General features: G+C 42.8%; 1 protein-coding gene across 2 annotated transcripts; it reads right to left on the bottom strand.

Annotated features, from left to right (window-relative positions):
* Window positions 1-1,535: 1,535 nt before the first annotated feature.
* Window positions 1,536-18,764, bottom strand: LOC147240797 (four and a half LIM domains protein 3-like). 2 transcript variants are annotated; one of them, XM_086193659.1, is made up of 7 exons: window positions 18,590-18,764; window positions 17,493-17,651; window positions 7,483-7,655; window positions 6,127-6,301; window positions 5,115-5,284; window positions 4,151-4,337; window positions 1,536-3,248 (listed from the first exon to the last, which is right to left on the bottom strand). In XM_086193659.1, exons 3-7 carry the CDS (start codon window positions 7,636-7,638, stop codon window positions 3,091-3,093), a joined length of 846 nt encoding a protein of 281 aa, XP_086049785.1. In that variant the 5' UTR covers window positions 7,639-7,655; window positions 17,493-17,651; window positions 18,590-18,764; the 3' UTR covers window positions 1,536-3,090. The 2 variants fall into 2 exon arrangements, with proteins under 2 accessions (XP_086049785.1, XP_086049784.1); XM_086193658.1 differs by lacking the exon at window positions 17,493-17,651 and having other exon boundaries at window positions 1,537-3,248; window positions 18,590-18,760.
* Window positions 18,765-20,034: the final 1,270 nt, after the last annotated feature.

Genomic DNA, 20,034 nt, shown 5'->3' with positions numbered 1-20,034 from the left:
AGGAAATCTGGTAAACTTTTTAGATGAATCCAAAGTTTGGTGTTCTCAGCAAATCTAATAGGCAGATCAGGATGAAATGTTCAAGTTCTCCCAGGATGACCTGTAAAATTTCATTATTCAGTCCCATCAGCCTGGTACCTGCTGCCTGCTGCCTTCTACCTGTTACCTGCTGCCTGCTACCTGTTACCTGCTGCCTGCTACCTGTTACCTGCTGCCTGCTACTTGTTACCTGCTGCCTGCTACCTGCTGCCTGCTACCTGCTGCCTGCTGCCTGCTGCCTTCTACCTGCTGCCTGCTGCCTGTTACCTGCTGCCTGCTACCTGCTGCCTGCTACCTGCTACCTGCTGCCTGTTGCCTGCTGCCTGCTACCTGCTACCTGCTGCCTGCTACCTGCCAACCTGTTACCTGCTGCCTGCTGCTCTTCATCTCCATTCATCTGCCTAGCACTTGTCTACCATGACTCAATCTCAGTGTCGTTACACAATCTGGCAGGAAACATCACATCAGAACACATTCCTCTTGTTTAACTTCAGGGTGTGTGAGCGCTGAGGCATGCGCTTGTGTGTTGGGCCACTTGACAGCAAAATCTTTATTTCATTTCCTGTCACATCAGGACATGATATGAAAAACACAGATGAAACTTTAATGAAGCTGTTGGGGGCCCGAACAAGATTCCTGAGATGGCTTTTAAATGAGTCGACTTAGTTTTGATGACAGACGCTGTAATGACAGACAGACAGACGCTTTCTTGTGCTGTGGAGTACAGAGAGGAAACTGTCGTCTAGGGTTGAAAAGAGTTTTTGTTTTGACAGGAAGATTGTTGGTTTTAACTGACTTCACCTGAGAAATTGATGCTGAAACTCCTTAAATCATCAGTGCATCGTTTTGCTATTATTTTTCTTATTTGATTTGATGATTTTATTGTCCGTTTCTATAATTTCTTTGGATCCATTTCTCTCCCTTTTGAATGTATTGTACTGTTTCTTGCTGGTCTGATGTCTTGACGCTCAAACAGTATTGTTTGTTTGTGTTTGTAAATGCATGTTGTTTCAATAAAGTTGAAAAAAAATCAGTCCAGCACGCCATGTTAACATCCAGCAAACTAATCATTTTTAATTATCACTTTAAAACAAGGAGTGTTTTAACGGCTGTAGTGAACATCTGTCATAGATCAGCTGACTTAAAATCCCACAACTTGTTAATTTAATTAGACATTGATTCAAAATCATAGATTATTAGTTTTTTTTGTTGGTCAGATTAGAAAAACTAAAAATCCCTTTCATAATATGTCTTTTAAAGTGCAGACACTCGGGACCTCAGATGACTTGCAGTATCACAAAATAAACAGGATCTGTGTGAGGGTGTAGCCCTCTTCTTTTTTCTCCTTCGTCTTCCTCTTCTGCTTCTTCCTCTTCTTTTTCCTCAGGGCCCACTGAGGCCTAGCAAGACCACATGAAATCCTCAATGTGGTGCATCAACCCTGTCCTCCTTCTCCTCCTCCTCCTCCTCCTCCTCCTCCTCCTCTTCCTCCTGGGACCAAACATTACTGTTCTCCTACATTGTCGCAAACAAGGTCAAACATATTTCAGGAAGAGTCATGGGAAAAGTTCAAATGAATAACAGCACCACACGGTCCTTTTATTTTTCATCTGGGGTTGATTTAATGATAAGAGTTTCACGGGTATTCAGACCAGGGTTGTTGAAATAAATGATGATCCAAACAGGAAGTGGCAAATTTGTGTTTTCTCACTGGCACACTGTCCCGTGTCCTTTTCCTCAGACGACAGGGCCTTTTATTTTTACTGCGTCCAGGAGCAAGAGTGTCATTCAGCATTTTTTTTTTAACTCCTCACAGTTTTGTTTTGTTTTGTTTTTTTAAATCTCAAATTTTCCACATACTTCAAATCTGGACAGACCAGATGCAACCTCACTGCCGTATCAATAAAACATTTATAAAATGAGTTTTATATCAATCTGGCTGTTTAGCCCGAAGACTTACATGCCTGGCTCGGCAGCCATGTAAACATAATCAGAGCAGATCCACACAGAGGTTCTGAACTGTAAATATTGGCCTAGATTATATAAGTCATAGTAAGAGAAAGTCTGCAGAACGACCATTTTTGGGAAAAGGGGTGAGGTCACTTGAAAAGACCTTTTCCCTTATTTTACTTGGTTAGTTTGACTGTTTTTGCCAGCGATGACAGTTTCGAGCAGGGCTGCTCGAAGTGGGGCCCTGAGGCCACATTTGAGTGGCCAGATATTAAAATGATAATAATAATAATAATAATAATAAAAATAATAATAATGATGATGATGATCACTATATCAATTACAGGCCTTACTTTAAAAAAAAATCTGTAAATCACTGTTCATGCCATTTCTCGTTTTGTTCTGCAAAAAAATGCATTTCAAATATAAAGGGTCTATTATTAATAATCATTTCTCATAATTTGATCAGGCAGCAGAATGAAGTTTTCTTCAGGATGTCATTTTGGTGCAAGTGGAAAAAATAATAAAACGGAGAGGCGGCCACAAAAGTTTGGATACCAAAGTTTTCGACTATAATCCAGGATGAGTGAAGACATATTTTCATATAAAGTTAAAATCAGTAGCCTTTCACCTTTTCTTTTGTGTTATTTTATTAAGAAAGTGCAATATTTTTTTTTAAAAAGCAGAAGGCGTTGGCAAAGAAAAAAAATACTTTCCTCGCAGAAGAAGTTAGGATTTATATTACAAGAGCACAAATATTAAAATATAATATTTATAGAAAAGTATATAATCCTCTGAAAGAAATGTTATGCATGGCTTTAACTATCGAGCTGCAGACATCTACAGTGTATTATGAAAGCCTTGTGCATACAGTTATTCATCTTGAAGTGTCTGACATATCATCGCTAAGAAAACTACATCGCTGCAAACTAAGGAGGCAGAAAAACACGTTTTTGCAGAATTTATACAAACATTTCTACGTGCCTAAAGCTGAGAAGATTGTAGCGTTTGTGTGGAAAGCTGAGGTTTAAAAGTTCCGCTGGTGTCAGCAGTGTTTGGTATTTGCTGCGTCAGGTGCTGCAGGTGCACTTAGGTGGTTGGTCAGTCCTCGTCATCGTTGTTGCAGTCTGTACACAGAATAAGGTCTCGGTCAGGGAAGAATCCGGAGCCGACCAGCGACACAGAGCAGCGCGAGCACTTAAAGCACGGCTGGTGCCACTGCCGGTCCTCAAAAGAAACATACTTCCCATCGCCGAACCCTGCAAGAAACACACACACACACACACACACACACACACACACACACACACACACACACACACAAACAAACAAACACGCAATTAATGAAGGAGTGTTAACTGGGGATGGAAAGTTTAACAACAGCCTCACCACATTCAGGAAATAATAGAAATGAATTCAAGATCGCATCAGCGCTCCTTAATGTTTGTTTGCTGAAGCTACACAGAGGACCGGGACAATGCTAGACCTTGCTGTACCTGCTCTACTGCATTATCTTGCCTTTAAATAACTACTTATTTGATCGAAACTGAAATGGCTGTGATATCATCTTCACATTGAAATTTTGGTGTTTGTTATTTGATGGTATCTGCAATATCAGCATGTAAAGGGACTACAAATTTTGATTAACCAGCGGCTAATGTTACTCCGGGATAAAGACTAAATATGATGAAAACGTACAGGAACACAGCATTCATATTAAAGAGTAGTTGAAAATATGAACAATCTTTCATTTATGTTTAGTTTTTCAGAAAAATACAACAATCTTAGCACCTACATAGTGGCACTTTGACCGAAACACTGAGTGACACAGCCATCCACATAAAAGCTTTTTCTACATATCCTCGGATCTGTCTTTTTTTAACTTCAGCTGTAATTTTACAGACCCGTTTCATTATGAAATCTACACCAGACGAGGTTTAATGAGTCCTCTCACTGCCTGCACCAGTTTGATTAGATCATTGTGAAGTATTTTATTGATAGTAGACACAAACAGGAATTTAGGGAATGAAGTTAGATCGGAGTTGAACCGGAGATCTTGAATTTTCCCTTTTTAATGTGTCAGGGACCGTTAGACTTCCTGTTGTGAGAGCTGCCAACAGACACAAAGATTGGTGCGTGTTCTCCTGTATGCCTCACTGACCCGTGATGGCCGTGTTGCAGCTTGCACACTTTTTGGCGTAGAGGTTGCTGAAGCACTTGACACAGTAGGGGCTGTCCCCCTCTGAGGTGAAGGGTTGGCCGGCCAGAGGGACTTTGCATCCCGTGCAGAAGAAGCACTCTTTGTGCCACACCTCGTCCTTGTAGGTCACTCCTCCTTTAGTCAGAGCCTGCAGGTCAAAACACACACGCTATCAACGTGAGGCCAATTATTCTACTCTACAAATGTAAAAAAAACATCGAAATATCTTTTCTCCTCCAGTCAAAACATTTCAAACATCAAAACTCGTCCTGCATTCAGGGGCGTGTACTAATGTTTCATCCAATGACTCCAAAGCAAAATTTGTCTCATCCAACATTTGGTAAGTTTCAAATGGCTGCACAATCACATTGTGCTCTATGATTTTGTGTTAGCGGGACTTTGCTGGTCGGTCTGGGGCTTTTTTTGGAGATTGGTTGGTTGGTTGGTGTGTTGGTGTGTTTCTGTCTTGTTTTTTCCTGGTTGGACAGTTGGTCATTCTTCTGTCAGTTGGATTGTTTGTTTGTTTTGTGCTGGTTAGTTGACCTGGATGGTTGTTCAGCCCTTTGTTTTTGCTCATCGTCAGTCAGTCTGTTGTTCTTGTTTGGTTTTTGCTAGTTAGCTGATCTGGTTGTTCAGTTGGTCTGTTTTTCGGTGGTCCGGCGGCCGGCCTGTTGTATGCATGTGTGTGGATGGACACACAAAAAAGAAGGAAGAAAAAAACTTCAACATAAAATGACATTTTTATGATTCTAAGTGGAAAAGCTTTGGTTGGTTCTGAGCTGTTGGTTGAACAAATGAAACAATATGAAGGCAAAGAAAGTTGTGATGGACAGTTTTTAATGTTGACCATATGATGAAAATATCACCTCAGAGTAAGACGGCGTGACATACATCAGGATGGTACGGCACGAGAGGCCTCGCTCACCTTTTTGCAGCGCCTGCACTGAGGCGCAAACCTGCCCTCGTAGCACGGCACGCAGTAGTAGTTGTTGTTGTCTGGGATGAAAGCCTCGGCACCGATGGGCTTCTCACAGCTGTGACACATGAAACATTGTTCGTGCCACGTGGAGCCACCGTACTCCAACAACCTTGATCCTGTCAGACAAAGTTATGAGAGACCGGGGGTTATGTTTGTTGATATCATCTTTGACATTCTCAAGCTTCCTCTCTTTCATCTCTGCAATACTGTAGAACGATACGCTGCTGTGAAATCTGACAGTGTTCGCGCGAACATTGAGAAAACCTGAGGTGATGATTCAGCAGGAAGGCCAAACCTGTTCTTACACCACCGTCCTGCTGCGTGCCCCTGCTTCAGCTCATCGTGCCTCGAAATCATCCGGCAAGTTGTAACAGAGCAACGGTCTCGCCGATATACACGACTGCACTTCATCCACTACTTTGTTTATTTTGATTTTCACCATTCCGTAAGTGTTTTATTGTAAGGAAATTCATGCTTCACTGCTGCGAGCCAACCTTGCTCGGGAAACTTTACGTCAGATCTCCAGATCTGTGGCCTCCTTTTATGTCTTTTGAGAGCTGAGCCCAAAGGAATGATGATGGTGTTTTCAACCTGGCTGCATTTTAATGAGGAGAAAAGCAGCTTTTAAATGAATTCCAGGCTATAAAGAAAAAGACTGACTCAGTTTAGAAAAATCTGTTGAGTTATAACGTCCCACGCCCCCGAGAAGAAGGGGTAATTTTCAGTCATCCGACACCGTCACCGCCACAGTCGTGTCGTCACAGTGGTGTTGAAATCCCAGCTGGGAGATATTTTCAGCAGAGTGAGGAAACAATCATGCTGTCACATCTAAGCTGTCACACCCCGGATACCTAAAACTCACTGGCCCCTTTATCCCTGCTAACACAGGGTGTGAACTCTCGGCCCCTGAGGAGTTTTTGAACTCGCTGAGTGAACCGGGAGCCTTCAGTGTTTCTACCTGGCATGACTGTCTTGTCACAGGCCACACACTTGGAGGAAAACTCATTGCAGTAGCAGTCACTGCACACCAGCGCATTGTCCTGGCGGGTGAAGGGCTCATCTGCCAGAGAGCGATCGCAGCGGAAACAGCGGAAGCAGTGATCGTGGTAGTGTCCGTTCTCGTAGACGAGCTCCTGGAGGAAGAAGAGAGGCGGGATATAAGAAGAGAATATAAACCCTGTTTACCATCCCGAATGGGAATCAACCAATCTTAGAGTCAATAAAGCGTTATCACACAGAGAGACAAGCAAAACATGAAAGCACAATCATAAATACAATAAGGTCAAACACTAAAAATGAATTATACTTGTTAGTCACATGTTTGTGTAAGTGAGTCTTTCAAGCGTGTAATCCGTTCTAGCTTCAGAGGACGTCTTGAAACACTGCCAAAGAGATAATGTGAACGGTGTTTGTTTGTTTGCTTGTTTGTCTCTTCGCATGATAATGACAAAAATGCGAGGCAGAAATTTCTTGGGGGAGATGTGTAGCAAAGAATAAACATTCATTTCCTGGCAGCTCGCTACTGTAACACCACAATCTGGTAGCGATCTGATAAAGTACTCAGGAAAACAAGCCTTCACGTCAAAGCTTTTTTTCAAACTTCAGTAGAGAGCTGGTTCCCGCTGGGTTTATTTATCAGGGGTGAAATGTGAGTAAAAATCATCAACATGATTCACAAAGAGTGACTAATATGACTCGATTAAAAAAACACCAACTTGATATACTATTCTTCTTCGCCAGCATGGAGGTCAGAGGTCACAGTCACCCACAGGATTCAGTTTCCTGCTCAAGGCCACCTCACTGCTTTGGATGTTTGGATGATGAAACGTGAGCCTGAACTCATACTTTCACATTTGGTTTGTTCCTCTCTACGGCACCCTGCTGTCCTTCAGCAAAAAAGAATCAGCTTCATCAGCATTTTCTTCAACATCCCAGTAACCCCTGCGTGATATTTTTTTTTCTTAAACAGCTGCTTGTGTTCCATTTCAACGACAGTTCGGGCGAGCGCCGTGATGAACGACTCCATTGAGTGGCAAGGGAAAAACTTATATTTGAAACGAGAGGTTTCACTGAAAGAGAAACAACTAAAGGAGAGGGACAAGGGAGGATGACGGATGACTGCTGCAGCGTCTTGTGAGGAGGAGGAGAGACTGCCAAAGTAAGCAGCAGTGTAACTCGCTGCCAGACCTTTACGGCGAGCCCATAATTCAAAGGACACTCGAGGCCCTTGTGGCGTCTGTGGGCGTTTCCTGAGGACAATTTATTTTATGCTACAGAGGGTTTAAACTGATCACAGCACGCCTGTGGAACTTACTTTGGCGTTGTGACTGATTATTTCTTTACATTCCTGGCAGGTGTTGGCATACAGGCGGTCGTAGCAGGGGATGCAGTGAGGGTGGTCCTCCACCTGGATATACTTGCGTCCGTACAGGGACTCGTTGCAGGTTTTGCAGTCGAAGCGGTCACTCATGATGTCTGGCTGACCTCCTGTAAACAGAAGATTCACAGACGCAGTTTAGCATTCGCTATCAACGAGAGGACAGTGCAGGAAGGAGGAGGAGGAGGAGGAGGAGGAGGAATGAGATTAGTAAAGCAGAGAGATGGCAGGGAGAAGGGAGGTTTCTGGAACTCACAAAGACAGTTTTCCCCAGCTGCATCACTTCTTTGTGTCTTCAGAATGCAGAAAGAGTCGGCAAGGTATATTTAGCTTGAAGCTAATGGCACAGAATAGCCACCAACTATAAACCACAACAAAACTGTCTTAAAGATATGTTTACATCGATTTGCATCAAAAACAAAAAAAGAACAAATAAACAAAATTAAACTCTTCTGCAAACTGTAACCACAACCAGGTGGCGCATTCAGTAGAACCAACTTGCTAGCAGTCCTCTGCTTTCATTCACGGTACCACAAAGCCAGAAGTGTTCATTCTTTTTTAGCGCAAACCCAAGTGTTTGTGTAATTCTGATCATAATCCTGTTAATAGTCTCATTGGCTTCAAGCTAAACATACGTGGCTGGCTCCTTCTACATTCTGGACTCAAAGAAGTGTTTAAAAAAAAGTCTTTGGGAGCTCAAGATAACTATTTGTGAGTCGTTAAATCCGAAATACTTTTTGAGTGAAGTATGGCTTTTATGTCAAATGTTAAAACGAACGCGCGGCTGATATATTACAAATCACTGTAATGATATAACAGTTTCTCCTGGTTCATCACCAACAAGTGAAAACATTAAAGCCTGCTTCTCCCTCCCCCTCATTCTTCTACAAAACCCCATGCAGGAGTTTGGCACTGAGAAATAACAACCAAACAATATTAATTGTTGGGAGTTGAACTGAAACGTCTCCATTTCAAAGGCTCTCGTGGGATTTTTCCACCCTCGTTTGGCTTGAGTTTAAAGGGCAACGCCACTTTATATATCTGTCTTTTTATTATTACGTCCCCTCCTTCCTCTGCACAACTTCTCTCCTGTTGGTGTAAAAAACATAAAGAACAGAAATGCCATGCAGGTGCTGCAACTTCAGCTTGTTTTGTGTAAACTAATGATGTACCGTGTTCTTGACGTCACCAGCCTCACACAGCACGGATGAATCTACAGCCGGGCCAGAGTGTCAGTCTGGTTTCTATCATTTTCATATCCAGACCGTTTGTTTTTAAGCAGTTTATCTTTATAAACCTCTCAAATACACAAATGCACAATTTCAAATACTTTATTTTAAACAGAACCTTATTTTCTCCATGCATCAAATCTCAGCTCCTCAGGTGGTCGCAACCGCTTCCTTTAATGGCAAGTGAACTGTTTAAAAGTCAAACGAATAAACATTTATCTATCATACAAGTCAATAAAAAAAAATATCGAGGGCCCGTGTGAAGAACTCCGCTTTGTTGTATGTGCATGTAGTCAAACAATCTGAGAAACTGCATTTAGCAATTCTAAATGATGAATGGTGAAAACTGTATTGTTACTTAATAATTCAATTTCTCAGGTTTAAAAGTGTTTGTTGAGGTTTTACTGTGTTCTTCTTCCTTTCCTCCACCAAGGAGGTCACATTTACGGTGCGTTTGTCTGTCCGACTGTCGGCAGGATTGCGCAAAAAAACTACGAGGTTGATTTTCGCCAAACTTGGAGGGAAGGTGTTGTATGAGGAATGGAAGAACCCATTCAATTTTGGTGTGGACAAGTCATAGCTCCACCTGGTGGCTACAGGAAATTCCTTTTTTTACGACTCCCGGCTTTGAGGGAAGTTCCAACCTGAAGACATCTACGACCTGGACAAAGTCATAGTTAATCCTTTACCCTGGGTAACAGCTACCCTCCTAGGGTTCCTCTCAAGTGCAAACGTTCCAGAGACCCAAAGTTCATCTTGGCGGTGGTACGCGCTCTCTAAATGCTTTCTAGTAATGTGGATTTTATTTTGAGGGATACATGTAACACATGCAGTATGAGTCTTATCCATAGGTTGGCTGCTGTGACATATTTGTAGTCAATATGACAGGCAGATGAAAAATGTGGCGTGTGTGTGAGTGTGTGGTGAGGGGCTTAGATACCTGTATGACAGATGCACTGGGAAAACTAGAGAGAGAGTAAACAACCTACAGGCTCAGAGTCGTAACAGTCACTCAGCCTGTAACACAACTAAGACGAGGGTGCATGATACACACGCGATGATGAAGATTACAAATAAAGCATAACCACAAGGTCTCCCGAGTCTGGGTAGAAGTACGTGCCCCAATCTCAAACACTACAATATTTCACATGGAAACGATCGTTGTTGATCATTTTTCCCCTATTTTGGGCACAGAGTGGCTTTGACGTGTTTCTGTAATGTCAGAAATGAGGAGGTGGGTTCAAGAAAATGCAGCTGAGAAAGCGTGATGCTTTGACATCTCCCTGAGGGATCGAAGAATGAGAACCCCCCCCCCCCCCACACACACACACACACACACACACACACTCCTTGGAGGAAGATGTCATCCACTCAGTCAAAAAGATGACATGACCCAGAGCTGAAAGCAAACTAATGCAGGCCACATTTTTTCATGGTTTGTTATGAAAGTAGTGAGAACTGAAGATCGCTCATGACGAACATTTCCAGCTCTACACGGCTGACAGGTATCGTGCTTCATGCTCTGTGACCTCCAAGTATTTGCATCTGGTCGACAAAGAAGTCCGTTTACATTCCTCGCGTCTGAGTGCTATCAAACATTTTGTTTCTAATAACCAATGATGCAGCAATTTTACATCAACATAACAAAGATAAACAGTCTGCACTCCGTCACATCCAACAACTGTCCACAGTCACTCCCCCCCTCAGCGCCATGTTAGCGAAGCAGAGGACATCCCCCATACATCCCTCCCTGCAGATAACCATGGCGCTTCCTCTTAGAGGGTATCATGCTGGGTCAAGAAACACGGAAGAAAACCAAACTGAGACAAACCATCACATCCTATGTCTGCTTTGTGTCAGAATGTTGTCTCTGTGAGGAAGTCAGCCCAACCCCCCCCGAAAATGTCTATAGAGGTTGGTTTACTATTCTCGTCCATCCAAGCCAAGGATGAACGCAATAATAGAACAATGGTTTTCCTTCCGCACAAAGTCCTTTCTCTTAGGCTTTTGTTTGTCTTCCTGAGCCACAACATCTGCGAACACATTCTGTGGCCTCCAGCTGTTGTCCTTCATCAGATTCTCCTTCAGGCATCCAACAGGCCACCGGCAGCGGCGATCTAGAGAAACGAATAAGTACGACGTAGGAGAGTCCTGTGTTGGCAGCTAGTGTCTGACGCGTGTCTGAATTCTAACAATGGAACGAAAAAGTCCATGTCCATGGCATGTATGGCACAATTATGATGAAAATAAAGATTTTCACACATCAAATGGAAACTAAGGAAACAAAATAAGCCCCACCGTGTTAAGAAAAAACACAGTTAAAGTGATATTTCAGCTAAAAACGATTATTCACCATTAAATGTGTTGAATTTGGAAAAAAATTCTTTTTGTCCACCAAAAAAAAAAAAAAAAAAAAAAATTCTCGGTGAATCCAGGATTTAGAGAACATTATCGCTGGAAGCTAATGGAGACCAAAAGAGCAGCGGGAGAAAACAAAAAGTCTATTTACAAACATGAAGATGCATCATCCAGGTCTTCGTTATCAATTCACACACTCAATAATCCACACACACTTTAATTTGACCTAAAAACTACTGAACAGTAACAGTTCCAGTCCTGTCCAGTGAATTTAGTGGATGACGGGGGTCCTCACGCTCGCATAGTTACGCTTTTACCTTGGTTGTAGAGGTGGAACTGTTTTAGTTTTGTAGCTCAAATTAAATGTTTTTTTTTGTTGTTGTTTTGTATTATTGAGCATAAAACGGGCAAATCAAGACTTGGCTTGTAGTGGGAGATGCGTTGGAGAGTATTGCTCCTCTTCAGTCTCCATTTAGCTAGTATGTGGCTAGTTTCCTAAATTCTGGGTTCACCAGGATGTCATTGACGATAAAAATTAGTTGTGAACTTCAGATACTGTATCTTTACACTGATTGATTAATGAATGATCATTTTGGGTTCATCACTTTAAATGATCAGTCACAAGAAAAAAATAACCTCACGTGTGTAAACGCTGCAGCTTCACCGTCTCCATCTTAGAGATGAAAACTTCAATTCACAATTCGCTATTTTCAAAACCAAGCCAAGGTTCATTGGATTCAATCAAACAGTTACTGAGTTACAGTGCAGACATGTTTGGCGAGAAGCGGCACATTTTTCACATAGTTTGCCAAAAGTTTTGTGTTCTGACTCGCACACAATGCTAATTAGTGCGCGGTGAGACGCGTCATGCTCCCCAGACACTGATAGCAGCAGCGAGACGCGCTGACTCACAGAAGCAGCATCCAGAGGTGTGAGCTTTACAGGTGTCATCTCAACAGTCATGCACGCTTTCTAAATTCCTCCCTCTCTCGTCACTCTGAGATGAAACTATCTACGCCTGCATGGATGTCCTAGATGAGAAGACACGAGGATTTCTTCAGTGATACACTGTCTGTCCTGGCGAGAGCTTTACCAGATTCACTTTGTAGCTGGAGCCAAATGGCAGCATCCCCCCCGCATCAGCCCTCCTGTCTTATGTCCCTTCATGGCTCGCTGCTGCTGTTTTAATCCTCTACAACCTGACGGTGTCTTACGATCGGAGCCAGGAACTCCATCAGCCACGAGAGCTCTGCTGGTGTGACTGATTATTTTCCCTGTCAAAGAAATTAGTCCCAAAGTCCTAAAGTTTACAAGCCAAGATTATTCCATGATGAGAACGGCTGTCACGCACGTAATAAAAGCCTGCAGAGCAAACAGGCAGGCAAGTGTTAAACCTGTCACAGCCGCAAATATTAACTCATGAGTTGTAACATAACCTTTATGAGGGGAGTGCAAGTGAGCTTTTACATTCCTCCCATCAAATCAGCACCTGAAAATTGTTTCTGACAGCACTGACAATCAAAAATACACAAAATTAATCAATGTATTGTCGTGAAATTTGGTACTAATATCCAGATTCCCTGCCTTTTCCCTGCTGTATTTCTCAACGGCCTCTGTGGTTCTCTGGTTTCATATTTCTTATTTTAACAGAGTGCGGTTTTAGCCATTGTAGCAGCTTAGCTTCAGAGGTAGCCACCTGCATTTGGTTCGCCGCTCTGGTCCTGACAAATATATTGTCGTCACATCCCTGCCTCTTACATGCTGAAACACCAAAATGATTGCTGAAATATTGTAGTAATTTTGGCATAGACGACCCTTAAACTTAGTTCTATCATCAGTTGCTAACTCTGTAGCTAACTCTGACAGCTTAACCAGTTGCATTAATGCGAAGGATCACGAGCAGTCAGCACTTATTCACTGACTCCTTCCAACTCTTACTGTTTTAAACCTTGCATACATCCAGTTAGATAAACATGGGCTTTATGGAAGTAGAGTTTGTATTCATAACATTTTATTGACGTGAAAAGAACACGTCTACTTCTGCTCACCCAGTCATTGAATGCTACAACGACCCACCAGGGTAAACACTGGAATTTACTAAGTTGTAATTAACTGTGACATTTCTGTCGTTCTTTAAAAAGTATCATCATTCATTATATCCGACTTGGAACATTTTTTTCTGACATGGCTGCTTGTAATTACGAGCAACAACATGGCACGTGGGTGTTTTTGTTGTTTTTTTTTCTTCCTCTGATGGTTGAACTAACAGTCTCTGCTTTGTCCTGTACTGTAACACCTACCAAGAAGCCAGAGACTTTCAGTTGACCCAGGAAAGCAAAGTTGGGTTTTTAATCACCACCCTGCTCTTTATCCCCAGTGAAATGGATCAGAGCCCTTTAACAGCCTCTCCAGTTCAACACAGTTCTCATATTGTTTGACTTGTGAGTTACACAACCTGGTTTCTGAGGGGTGAATGAGAATATTGACAGCGGTACAATACTGTGTGGAACATGCAACACCAACAGAGGAGCCCCACAGCTTCGGAGGAAAAGTGACACCCTCGCGGTTGCAGCTATAAACTGTTACAGGAAAACAGAGCTGCTCTCTTACGGTTGTCAGATGACTGCGACTCCTTTCATCGCCAGTACAAAGAAGCTCTGAAGCAGCTTCCTGTAGATCACAGCGCCAGTTTCAAACCACGCACACGCACACGCACACACACACACACACACACACACACACACACACACACACACACACACACACAAATCAAAGTGGATATGCATTGTACATTTAGTTGTCTCTGACAAAAGATCTTGTCGAGATGAAATGCTTCTGGTTCTTTCGTTTGCAGTTTGAGATGCTGCGCCAGGGAAACTTTAGCATCGTGACGGCTTTTTCAAAGAAAAATGTTTTGGGAGTCAAGAGTACAATTCTTTTTTCTGTGTGTGTTTTTATAATAAGGCCACGTCTGTATGGCCATGTCAGTCGATGACCTGAATTTCACCGAAAACCATGACCAGAAGCATTAAGACACGTAATCTGTCATAACACTGAGGAACTAGAAGACAGAGAGAGCACACACCACCAAAAAAGTGATCCAACATCATCAGGTCTGAACAGAACCGGCACTGGTGATCACATCTCAATACCTCCTTGGTAGAGGTAAGTCCTACTTGCAATCAAAGCAACGGCGCCAACAACAGTACCGTACTTGCTGGAGTAAATAAAGCGCTCATAGAAGTAGAGTGTACGTCTGGTTTTGTCTTTCGGGACTTCCTGCGTGTAACGACGCCATTTCAGTTTCTCAGTCATAAAAGCAAACTCTTGAATCTTACTCACAAACTAATCCTGATGAATTCCTGTTTATTAAACATCTGAGGGTTTGCTACCGCGCTCGAAATGCCAGACACTGACACACAGCTGCTCTGCGTAAGTGGTTACAACATTGGAAAGCGAAGATAGGATCGCAACAGCAGGTTTGATCTGACAGACAGCGAATGCTGATGGTCTATAGTTCACAGCTATCGGAATGCACCTTTTTTTTACTTTGTGTTCATGGTTCGATTACACATTTGGAGCCGCATGTAAAGTAATCGACTGTGATGGGAAAATGACCTTGCACAACCTTTCAGAAGGGACTAAAACCATGTTTGTAGTCCAAACAGTTCAAGAGCAGCACTCAGTTTACTTTGGGAATGTCTGTGACAGGCGTTTTCTGCTCGTTTCAACTGCATCATTTGTCAAGAGAACATTTTCCTTTCTTGATTTCACTTAAATCACAATCAGTGTCAGCGGATATTAACGCCGCCGACAGCGCTCCTACATCATTAGAGAAGACGGACTGTGTGTCGGGCTTTGTTTTACGAGCCTCCAGCTGACTGTTTGTTCACTCGCAGTGAAACAATGTGATCTGCAGCTGCTGCTTCATCTGGGCTGCTGCCTCGCAGGTCTCAAGCCTGACGAGTAAACAAGTCACCACCGTGCTGAGGCTTGACCATCCTGTAAACTAATTCACCGCCTCCCACCACCAAGCTCCCTGATTCAGCTACACAGATTTGGATTGTTTCAAAGGTCTATTTCTAAATATTGTGAAGTTCTCTTCAATAGTACTTTCAGAGGCTGGTCCATTTTTTTTTTCTTTTAACCAAAAACAATTTCTGGGGAACGATAAAAGGGAAAAAGAACGTTTCCTGACCAAAAACAGCATTCAGACTTAGATATTCCTCTGCGTTTGTGTATTATTGGAGACTTTTGAGAAGAAAAAAAAAAAAAACGAATCCCAGCTCCGCTAGGTAAAACGCCTCACGATTATCCCAGTTGTCATGGTGATGTCTCACACAGGAAGTATTCGCTCAGGAAGATAACTACCACTATTCATTTCTGTCAGACTAGTTTAGAGGAACAAATGTGGGTAACTTCTTTTTGGTTCTTGTGTTTCAACTGCAGCTGCAGATTATTCATTTGATATGAGACAAATCTGAATGTTCAAATCAAAGATTGGGTCTCTCAGACTGTTTTGCGAGCCAAGGAACATTTGCTCAAATGCAACACAACATCTAGCATCCTGTCTTTTTGTTTAGTCTTTTTAAGTGTCCTCAAGTCATAGTCAAGTGGTGAAAGCAGACTTCAATAGCAGTCACATGCATCTCAGTTCAATGATGACCTAAATGAAATGTGACTGCACTCTGAAAGGTTAAAATGGGAAACTTACAGCAAACGAAGAGAAAACATCAATTTAGAAGATTAGATTTATCCGTAAGAGGCTTTTAAAATGACGGATCTTTACCGGAGTTAGTTTTGGCAAAGTCCTTGTTGCACTTGGATTGTACTTAGAGTGGAACATTGAATGATGCAAACAAATCGTCCGCCTGATCCGAAACACAACATCTGCATTCCAAACAAAACACACAAACAACATGTTTTCCGTCAGCTGACAGCTGGCGGTGGGGTGTCCGGTTCAAGTCCCGGGTGTTAATAGTGACACATGTTTATTTCCTGATAGACCCAGCCTGCTGTCTCTGTTTGATGTTTACTGCTGGATTTACTTGTCTGAGCTTCATCTTTGTGAAACCAAGAGTGAGAAAAAAAAAAAGCAGACGTTACTAAGTAATTAAATATTACACCAGCAAAAGCACAGGATTGATTTTTAGGTCCATGGCAACATGAATGTTTAGACTTTTAAAATGAGGATTTTGCCCAATCTGCAGTAGAGTCTGCATCTCTTATTTACTGAAATATTGTGAATTATTCATTAGCTTCATCATTCAGACGAGACCATCCCTTCCACCCTCATGTCTGTCACTGAATATGACGCTGAAGTCAGTAGCTTGCCGAGATGTTGTGAGCCTAGTTTGGCAAATATTGGTAAGTGTAAAATATGGGAAAGGGCTAGCTTGGGAAAAAGAAGAAACATACAATGCAAAGCTATGCCATGTGGCTAGAAGTCTAAAATACATGTAGAACCACTAAGGACCAGTGAACAAACTGAACTAAACAAGTCTTCTTTTTCTTTTGTTTACAGGTTTTAAAAACAAGATATAACTTTCAATATTAGTTGAATTTGCTAGCTTTGGAACGGGCCAAGCTATCAGCCAACCCCCCCCCCCCCCCCCCCAATCTTTATGCTCAGCTAAGTTAACCGGCCTTGCACCAGCAGAACTCCTTATCTTCCTCACACCATATTTTCCAAAACTTCAAACTATTCCTTCAAACTCTTCCCAGCCTTTAGCTGAGAAATAGGAAATGGAAAAGACAGTGATGTGCGTGAGAGTGACTCATGAGACTCTCACATCCCTGACGGTCTGATCTCATAACCATCAATCCAAAATCATCTGTTACTTTTTGTGTCTGGCCCGTCTCCAGTGATTGTACGCAGGCCAGCCCTTCGCCCCGTGTAAGAATTCCATAGGAATGTGGCTGTGGTCAAAACGTGGCAAAATTGTGTGGTTTCAACACTGGGAGGAAGAAAAAAAAGCATTTTTCTTCCGCCCTCTGTTTTCTAAAAAAAAAGGGACAAAAGTCAGGAATTCCTTTCTGTGTGAAACAAAGCAATAAGGCACCCCCGCGTGGCTCTCCAGAGAGCGGAGAATGCAAGCAGAGCTGGATTGTGTCGATGGCTGTATTAATATCAGCCAAATGGACTGGAACATGATGTTGGTATGAAGCTGGTGGTGTGTGGTGATGGAAACTCTGAGCATGCAGGGCTGAAGGTTGGGAGGAAAGTCTGCAGGAGACATGACATCACTCTGACTCAACCGGACTGAATGGCTTGTAAGCATGCCTACCAAATTCAAAAAGGGAAAAAAAATAACAGTTTTTATAACTATAAAACTGCAAAAAAAGGATTTTACACTTCACCTCGCGTGCACCGGAGACAAATCAAGATGAATGCAGGGGATTATTTTCTAAAGTCTCCTTGTTCTGCTACTTGTACTTCAAAAGTAGAGCCGCTGCGCTTAATCTCAGTATCAGTTACACACACAGGAACCTGTTCAGTCCCGGAACAGCTACGCCTTCCTTGAGAGAGAGAGAGAGAGAGAGAGAGAGAGAGAGAGAGAGAGAGAGAGAGAGAGAGAGAGAGAGAGAGAGAGAGAGAGAGAGAGAGAGCGACAGAGACAGTCAGAGACAGAGACAGATCCTGTGTGTTGGGTCAAATACTGAACTTAAAAAAATGGAATTATGACTTGTTTAATGATTATGATTCAGTAGTGGTGGTGGTGTGTGTGTGTGTGTGTGTGTGTGTGTGTGTGTGTGTGTTTAGTTCAGTGTGACAGTACACAGAAAAACATGAAACATAACAACCAGCACTACTTGCTTTGGTATCAGTATTTGTTTCAGTACTGTCAAGTCGTTTCTTCCTGTCAGCACCTTTGCAAGAGCTCTAATTTTACCATGATTGTTATTGTTATTATTATTATTATTAATAATAAAGTTTCTCCACATAGAGGTGAGGTGCAGGCAGGGTTCATGCGTAGAGACCCCCACCCCGGCACCCCACCTCACCGCCTCTGTTACTACAGTTACTTTAACGCGCTGTAGACTGAATGACAGCACTTTAAGGTTGCTATGTACTGCAGGTTTCCTCCTCACTGTTTAATAATTAAATCGTAAATGCTCATAATCTCTCACTTTCGATGTGTCTGTAGTTACAAACGTGACTAATCCAGATCCTCTGGTGCACCTCAGTTTATAACCGCTCTATAAAGCTTTGATAACTTACTGACAACTGGTAAAAGTTGTTAAGTTAGAAGTTAGAAAATTCGTACAAACTCAAGCGGCACCGCCGATTTGAACGCGTCTCTGCGGTGCGTCAGGTGAGAATCTGTGCGCACTAATGCTTGAGTAGATTAACAGGAGATTATATGATAGCACACTGCGCCTAATCTCATTTGTTGCCTCACCATTTATTGATATAAAAACTGTAAGTGACATTAGAAGCGGCAGCAGCAGCCTACCTCTCCGTGCGCAGCCTCGATCGGGAGATGCTCGCAGCGGTGCGCGTCTCTGCGTGACCGGAATTGAGCGCCTTGTCCGCTAAAACCGCTCGGTCGTGTCAAGGGAGAGAGAATTCAATCCTCGGCGGGCTCCGAACGACTTTCCACTGACCGAAGCGTCCCTGACTGGGGTGCGTAAAACCGAGGCGTACCCTCAAGCTCCGCCCCTCTCTGCGTCCTTCACCTTGAGGCGAGTTCAGACTGAAGGAACTGTGTCTTTTGGATGTAATTGAATATTTTAATTACAGAGGAGACTTGGCGACGCAGACACTTCCAACGCCGGCTTCCAGCTGCTGATGCAAACCGCTTTATTATCTCTCTAAATGGAAAATCACTATAATAATCTTGAAATAGGGCTGCGGCCGCGCGATCCTCAGAGATTAATGCGCACGACAGCGTTTTCATATCACTTGATATCACAACGAAGGTCACTTGGGGACTCTAATTAATTTCGGCTGGATCCTAAAAGTGTAATTTCTCTGAATGTACCCCCCCCCCCCCCCCCCCCCCCGGTCAGGATTAACACACTCGCAATCTCGATATCGTTTTACTATCTCAAATCTCGCGTTTCTGCGGCGTTTTCTTGGCCGTGTCTCCGAGGTTAGAGCGAGCTGCAAAGATATCATTTTCCACTCTCATTGACCTCCATTTTCCTGAGCGGTGAGCGGGAGGTCTGGAGCCGATTAGAGGCTTCAGCTGCGGCTCCATCCAGCTTCTACTACCAATTAGATGATGAGGATGTTCAATACAAGTGTAAACAGTGTGTGATGACGGATGGATGGCTCTCCCAGTGGGCGATCCTTCGAGAGGGGCCACTGCTGCAGGGTGGAGGAGGTGCAGGAGGATCTGATGACAGATGTCTCCTTTTGGTTCTCCTGCTGGTTTAGTGTTTAGTTTAGAGGGAGTGAAACTGCCTCCAATCGAACACCTCCATGAAAACATGCTCCCATCTGCCGTTGAGTCTCGAGTACTACATTTGACTGCTGGATACCAATGAACAGATTCACATTCTACTTATATATAATAAAAAAAAGAGCTTCACTATGACCTCCTTATGAGAAACTATTGTTAGGAGACCAATGTTATTTCATTCATAGTTTCTGATGACACATGAATTATGAAATTGTTAATTTTCTTTAATTATTGCATTTTATCGTTCTGGTTTCATCTTTAACAAAATGTTCTTAATCCTGTGATTGCTTCATCTCAATGATCATGAGATTAGTTTTCTACGATGAGGTTATAGAACCTGTTATTTGACTCACATGACATACGGACTCGTTACCTTATGAAGGTAAATATCAGCATCTGATGTTTCCCATTTGTGATGCTGTTTGTTGGTCCTGCAGGATTGTGTTAAAACTATAAGGCTGTTTTGCCTACAACATATCAGCTTACTGGACAGT

The sequence above is a fragment of the Aulostomus chinensis genome, chromosome 22 (assembly GCF_037954235.1).
Source record: "Aulostomus chinensis isolate RoL2024-O1b breed Wild chromosome 22, RoL_Achi_v1.0, whole genome shotgun sequence".
Classification (NCBI taxonomy): Eukaryota; Metazoa; Chordata; class Actinopteri; order Syngnathiformes; family Aulostomidae; genus Aulostomus; species Aulostomus chinensis.
This window is presented reverse-complemented; position numbering and strand designations above follow the sequence as displayed.